This window comes from Colletotrichum fioriniae (assembly GCF_027942845.1).
Source record: "Colletotrichum fioriniae strain IMI 355084 chromosome Unknown scaffold_3, whole genome shotgun sequence".
Taxonomy (NCBI): Eukaryota; Fungi; Ascomycota; class Sordariomycetes; order Glomerellales; family Glomerellaceae; genus Colletotrichum; species Colletotrichum fioriniae.
This window is the reverse complement of record NW_027076839.1, coordinates 2,667,289-2,674,356: the sequence shown is the minus strand read 5'-3', so window position 1 is coordinate 2,674,356 and position 7,068 is coordinate 2,667,289. Positions and strand designations below refer to the sequence as shown.

At 53.8% G+C, this 7,068-nt stretch overlaps 2 protein-coding genes across 2 annotated transcripts; both read left to right on the top strand.

Moving 5' to 3' along the window:
• Positions 1–3,015: 3,015 nt before the first annotated feature.
• Positions 3,016–4,801, top strand: SMI1 (Cell wall assembly regulator; the record flags this gene model as incomplete). Its single annotated transcript, XM_065756885.1, has 2 exons — positions 3,016–3,112; positions 3,246–4,801. The coding sequence occupies 2 exons, from the start codon at positions 3,016–3,018 to the stop codon at positions 4,799–4,801; spliced, it is 1,653 nt and encodes a 550-aa protein (XP_065614652.1).
• Positions 4,802–6,280: 1,479 nt separating this feature from the next.
• On the top strand, positions 6,281–6,964 carry VPS68 (Vacuolar protein sorting-associated protein 68; the record flags this gene model as incomplete). Its single annotated transcript, XM_053196003.1, has 2 exons — positions 6,281–6,373; positions 6,542–6,964. 2 exons carry the CDS (start codon positions 6,281–6,283, stop codon positions 6,962–6,964), a joined length of 516 nt encoding a protein of 171 aa, XP_053046427.1.
• Between the last annotated feature and the right edge of the window lie 104 nt (positions 6,965–7,068).

Here is a 7,068-nt window from a genome sequence, read left to right as displayed (position 1 = left end):
TTGGGAGTACATTTGATCGCATATGAGGTAATCAGAATTGGAGATGAGGTCCAGAGGGAAGTTGATGCGGTCCAGGGGTGGAAACGACCAGGTGCGGGTTGGAAATGAAAATAGCATGCATCTGAGGTGGGAAACAAAATGGCCGTTTATGCCGCGTGGTTGACGACCTATTGATAATAAGGTAGGTACAAAGTATCTTATCTAAGTACGTACTCACAGTTGCTGTCAGCTGCAGAGATGAGCTTGATGATTTGAAGTGTCATCCATACTTCATATTACCAGCAAGACTTTGAAATGAAAAGAATCAACGGGTAGTGCCAGCCGTTTAAGCCAGGGTCTTCAATGAAAGAAGGAACTTTCCCAAGCTCCTGACTAGCAAGTTGGGCTCCAGTTGAAGCAGCGGGGACCAAAAAGAAACGGCTTGATCCCGTGGCGTAGTAGCCCGCTACGTCAGTTCAAGACATTTTTACACCAACACATTGAATTTAGCCAGTTTCATCGAGGTATTTTCCTATCAGCATCCGGCTAATGCTTTCTACTAGTCAGGGGTCTCGGCAGCAACAGTGCACAAGCAGCGCCGGTTCCTGAGCCACGACACCACTACCTCACACATGAATGACTCCGAGCCCACTCACTCCAGCGAAATCCAAGACTTTCATTTTCTGAGCCACTTCTGCCACTCCCACTCGCCCGTCGCTCGCCCGCGCCTTCTCTTCGGCGCGTCCTCTTTAGCGGGCGGGCATTCCACACTGCGAGACCCGGCCATCCCTGTCTCCTATCTTTTCGTCCGTGGCCCGCGGCAGTTCTGCCCGCATGTCCTCTACCATACAAGACAACCCGAAAAGGTACTTACAAAAAGGTAAGTACCTACACTGGACATGAAATAGTTGCCTCCATAAGATGGTAAATTTGGGGAGGGGATCCAATCCAATCCATCCTACACACCCATCCCTACCCCAATCACAATGGAGGTTGCCCTTTTCGCCCTTTTCTAACACCGCCCCGGGCTACGAGTACGGTGTACACTCCGTACGGTCCCTCACTACGGATTCCTCGTGGGCAACGATCTTTCCAAAAAGACCCGAAAATTGTCTACCAATTGATTTTGAATCATGGAAGGGGCGGCACCCACTTGACGCGCGAATCTCCGGGTCCCCTTCTGCCAATTTACCAGATTGTCAGGTTGCTGAGCTTTGAATGAAGCCTGGCGCCGGTCCTACGACGTCAAAGGCCCCCCCTCTTCCATCCTAATGTGCCAATCCTACCCTGACTTTGCCATCAGCATCCCGCTGTTGCAGTGACTTGACTAAGGCTAGGTTACCCAGTTTGTTAGTGCATATTTGACGATCAAGCAACTTGCCCTGTGTTCGCTGTACTTCGTACTGCTTGTAGTAGAGTGATGGGCATCGAATGGCGAGGATGTACCTCTTGTTTGTGATTGTACACGACATTGAGCGGACTTCGTAGTTGCAGTGCTCCTGAAGATCAAAGATGATTAGCATCTACACTATCTTTGCCATCGCTGCCAACTTCCATAGTCCCCATCCTGCTTTATCTGTGCGTTTCTGATCCTCCCCTTCTCTTCTTCTTCATCTCCATTACTTACTTCCCTCAGTCGTTGCCTTCGTTATCGTTGCACACTATCGCATCCAAGGCCTTCGTTACCTTTACGGCAAATATCCTCACCGACCTGACCGACACTCGCTCGCTCGCTTTCGCGTCGCAATCCGTCACTAGTGTTTTCTCTCTTTCCTTCTCACCTTGGCTTCACCTCGTCACAAACTCCACAGACGCAGCAGACCTAACCTACCTACTGTGCTAAGGTACTGCAGTACCCTCTCGCTGTCCAGGGTCGCCGCTGCACCACTTGCTTTTTCTCCCTCTTCTTTTTTAGTCTTTGGTCTTGCTCTAGCAAGGAAGGCGCCGGTCCATTTTGTCTAATGAGAAAGGAGAGAGACCAGGGGTCCCCCTTCCCTCCTAAACCGTTCTGAAGGTCCCACTTTCACTCGAACCCCCGTGCCTGTCCCCTCCTTCCCTCCCTCTCTCCTCCCCAAACCCTAGACGCCCACCACGTCCACCACCACCTCATTCTCACTACGAATACCCAGGTATCCTCGCTTTTTCCTGAGGTGTCGACCACGACTGACTGGGGAGGAAACACTGACACTGGGGCTCCTTCCTTCCCCTAAAGTGCCACAAACCACGCCAGGCACCATCTACCAAACTGACCAGACGAAGCCTCAACGTCTCCAAATTTAATCCTGTCCGCCTATCTACCTACCTGTCCAGTCCCGCTATCTGAGGTACTGTTTTTCTTTTCTGGCTCTGGGTCCCTGAGGTAAGGTAGCAAGAGAGAGAGAGAGATATCAAGGCACAGCTACCTATCGTTACCGCACTATTACCTGCCTCCACTTCTTCTCCTGCGTCGCACTGAGAGCTGCAGCACACCTCTCTCTCGCCTCCTTCACTGCACTAACACCTGCACCCGCCTGGCACACTCAAGGACCGCGACGGGTTTACTACGCCATCGTCCCCAACTCTAAAAATTCCACGCCCCGTCAGACATAAACACGGGCACCTCACAATCCAACCCTCGCGGCCCGCCCCTGACCTGACCGCGCTGCCTCCGACCTCGAAGCCTCTTTTTCCCTCCAACAACCCAATTCACCACTCAGACCGCATACTTTCGCTGGTTGTGAATCCAACGCTCCTTCGCACTTCCAACCCCATTGCGAGTCGACAATACCTTGACGGCGGTGGACAGAAACAGAGCATCCTAAATTAAGGAGACTCCCATCCAGCACCTGCTGTCATCTGTCTTTGACGATTCGGCCGTTACCCCTAACCTCAACGCCAACGACCAAAGGGGTAAATCGACTTTCTTCAACAGCCCCCAACTCTCGCTGCCATTTCCTTACTTTTCTACAACCGCAACCGGTCGATCGCGTCTCTTTTTCCAACCCCGGAACAGGATCATTGTCTTTGTCAAATCGGCCAGGGGCCCCATCGCCAATCATGGCGAACACGTACGTTGGCATCCGTTCTTTCAACCATTCAGTCCCCTTTTCTTGGGACGCCCAAGAGGACCGAGACATTAACTTTGCCATGACAGGTTCGGCTTCGGTGCGGCTATGCGCTCTCTTTGGCACGATCTGACCAGCTACGACCGACGTACGTTAATTTTATTTTATTTTCCGAATGAACTCTGTAACGTCTGCTTCTATAACAAATCTAACGTGTCTCAGACTCTACGATTGACTCTCCTCACCGAACCGGTCGCCATGTTCCTCTGAATCGCCAGAGCGGTATTCTTACCTCCGTCGCGACTGCCTCCGAATCCCGCGCCGATGTATCCTCTCCCTTCGCAGACGATTATAACAGATTCTCGCGCGAGAACAGCTACCAGGGCGGCGGCATGCCCTACACGCCAACTAGCCCCAACCCTTCTGCGCCTTACTCTCCAGGTCTGAGGTCTCAATCTGCTCGCCGCGAAAGCCAGCACGATGGCTTTGAGCTACAAAGCCCCGGAGACGTCCCCATGCAGTCTTTTCAGGATGGCTCACCTCCTCCCCCTCCCGTTTCCCACTCGTGGAAGAAGATTGACGCTTGGGCCGAAGAGCACTACCCTGAGCTGTGGGACCAGCTCTGCGAGGGATGCACCGATAACGATCTCAACGAACTGGAGCATCAACTCGACTGCTCTCTGCCCCTTGATGTAAGAGAGTCACTGATGGTTCACGACGGCCAGGAACGCCTGGGAATGCCCACTGGTATCATCTTCGGCTCCATGTTGCTTGACTGCGAGGAGATTGTTCAGGAATGGGACCAGTGGCGCAAGGTCAATCAGGAATTCCTCTCCGAAGCGGCCTATCAAAGACCTGCCGCTCTCCCCAAGGCTCTCGGCAGCAGCAACCAGGCATCTTCTTCCAGAGAACCCGCATCTCCTGCGGCTGCGAACAATGGCTCTTGGCGTCAGGACCTCATCGCTCGCCAGGATTGCGTGCCTCCCAATGCAGTGCAGCGATCGTACGCCCACCCCGCCTGGATCCCCTTGGTGCGCGATTGGGGTGGAAACAACCTGGCTGTCGACCTCGCCCCCGGCCCCAACGGCAAATGGGGACAGATTGTTCTCTTCGGTCGCGACTACGATACCAAGTACGTCATTGCCCGCTCCTGGGCTCACTTCCTCGCCATGGTCGCGGACGACCTCTCGTCTGGCAAGTGGTTTGTGGACGAGGAGACCAACGAGCTCAAGTTGCGGGAGTTTAAGGAGACGCGTGTTGAGCCTCCCTACTTTGGCATTCTTCGATGGCGCATGGATCAGAAGTACGGCCGAAGAGCTGCGAAGCGCAGATCGGTTGCACCTACTAACAGAGCCGGATCCCCGGCTGGGTCTGGTGCCAACTCTCCGTACACGAGCGCGAGCCCGACATCAGCCGAGCCTAATGGCGAACAACGAGGAAGATCAATGCAACGACTGGGAGGTACTTCTCCGATCGCCAGCCCCATTCGCCCTGGCTATGGCAAGTCCAGCCCCCTGGCACGAGTGGCCGAGGAAACCCCTCTGCCGGAGCTGCAGACAAACGGCCTCAAGCCAACGAAGCTTGTCGAAGTCGAAACTCCCCGGCCGAGCGAAGAGACCCCCAAGGGCTCTCGTGTGTCGCTACTTTCGCACGTCGAGACCGCGGAGGGCGAAGGAAAGGAGAATGCAAACCCCGCTGGCAAGATGAATGGCACCGCCAAGGCCAATGGCAAGCAACCTGAGGTATCGGAGGAGCCGATGAAGGAGATCGAGATATAGAAGGTGTGCAAAACTGGATACGACAGAACGACGATACGGTTTCCCCTATTCTCGGGGTCTTGTTACGCGACAAGGCCCGTCTTACAGCAAAACATCGGCGTTTGAGGCGTCCGTGACTCTAATCATCATGAGAGGACGTCCGTAGGGGGTCATACAACATTGAAGACTTTTTTTTTTTTCGAGCATCAGGGAACACGGCGGCTGGGCTTATTTCCAAGTCTATTTTCTACTCTTTTTCTTCCTTTTTGGGCTCTCTCTGGAAAGGGCCGGGACCGGAATACGTCGGGTGGGCCTCTCCCCATTCTGAGGTTTCTGCAGTCTATGGACATAGCTGCGCGGCATACGTACATTTGCACCAACCTGCCATATTCGGCCAATCTTCGTTGGCGGCCTCACGGCTGTCCTGAGATGGATGTTGCGGACCACGTCCTCCTAGACGAGGCGAATGGGAAAATAATATTCCAAGCTGGAATTGACAGGCGTGCCGGTAATTGTTAGTGTACTATTAGGACCTTTTGTCTACTTCTTTCTATCTCGAGCGCTCCGAGGCAAGGGCGTAGGATTAGTCCTCAATACAGGTTGGCTGTGACGGCCTTGGCCAAATCGTATTCCGTTTCTCGTGTCAATATGAAAAAGATAGGCTCTGCGTCTATGTGCATGTGTTTGGGGTGCAACGGCATGCGCCCCTCAATTCCTCGTATTCCATGCTACTGGGACCGATTCGTGTTTGCGGGGTGTCAACGGGGGTCAACCTTAGCCCGGAACATCGCGATGAACCGCTCCGCTTCGATCAGATCTACGAAGAAGGGTCCACGCCGTGTCTTGAAGAATGGAATGCCGTTCATGAGCACGGGTGCAGGCAGAGTCATGCACGAAGTCGGGGACTTGGAGGTGGAAGCTATGTATTGACTTGCTGATGGCGTCGCAACAGCACAACTTTACCAAGGTAGTCCATTCAGATATGGGAGATGTTAACTACTTCCCCTCTTTTTCCATCTTAGATTCGAGACGAGAGTTTTTCTGCAAATTGCTTTGCAGTCTTTGTTAGCTCTATAGAATCAAGGTGCACGAAGGTACCTTTGCGATGTGACGATCATGTGATATGCTCATAGTCACGTGAGAGCGGCAAAGCTCCGGGACAGGGATCAGGTAGTGGGAGTGTGACGCCTCAGCTGTGCCGGATCAACGTCAAGGCGACCAACATCCGGAACCTGCGCTTTCGTCACCCACGCCCAGCCTTACACCGAAGCAGACAACAACCGCCGACGAACAACGCACGCGCGGCCCGAATCATCCACTCCGCGATATACCGACGACACTCTATATTTTCCTCCAAGAGCATCGACTGCTCTAGAACACTCCCGACGAAACACGCCCAGATCCCCCGATTCGGCTACAACGGTCCGCAGACTGGGAGCTATCTTCAGCTAATCGCTATTACACCCCAAACCCAATCAATTCATAACCACATACGCAACTATGGAGGAAGAGCGCCTTTGGAAGTTCAGCAAGCCGGAATGGCTCAACAGCGCTTGGGCTCGTAACTTTGGCGTCTACGGTGCCGGAGCTCTGGTAAGCTCATCCCTCTCTCTTCTGCCTGATGGTCCCCCGCCAGTATCCATTGTTGGATAGCACATGATGGAACATCAGCTGGTTCCCTTCTCCGAATAAAGTCCTCCCAAAAATCATAGAAGAGAAGGAAGATCCAAGAACCCCGCTAACCGTCGTTAACCCCCCCAGTTCTCTATCGCCTTCTACGTTATGCTCGACTCCGCCGTCTGGTCAAAGTCAGCCCGCAACGGCTCCGACACGCACGTCACCTTCGTCGACTGGCTGCCCCTCATCTTCTCCTCGCTTGGCATGCTCATCATCAACTCGGTCGAGAAGGCGCGCTTGTCGGCCGACAGCTTCTCCTACAGCGGCAATGGCGTCGCGTGGAAGGCCCGCGTCGTGCTGTTCCTTGGCTTCGCCGCGCTGGCAGGCGGGATGGCCGGCGGCGTGACGGTGTTTGTTCTCAAGTTTGTCGTGCAGGACGTTGCCATGCCGGCGCTGGGCATGGGCATCGAGAACGTTGTCGCGAATGCGCTCGTGGGCTTGAGCAGCGTTGTGCTCTGGATCAGCCAGAATATGGAGGATGAGTATAGCTACAACCTTGCTCTGTAAAGGGTGGGTAGTCAATAATACGGGGATTGGCTGGTCTTTTGGAGGAGGAGTCCTGACGCTATGGTATGGACCTTTGGTATGGACGAACCTGCTTGGTTTATCCG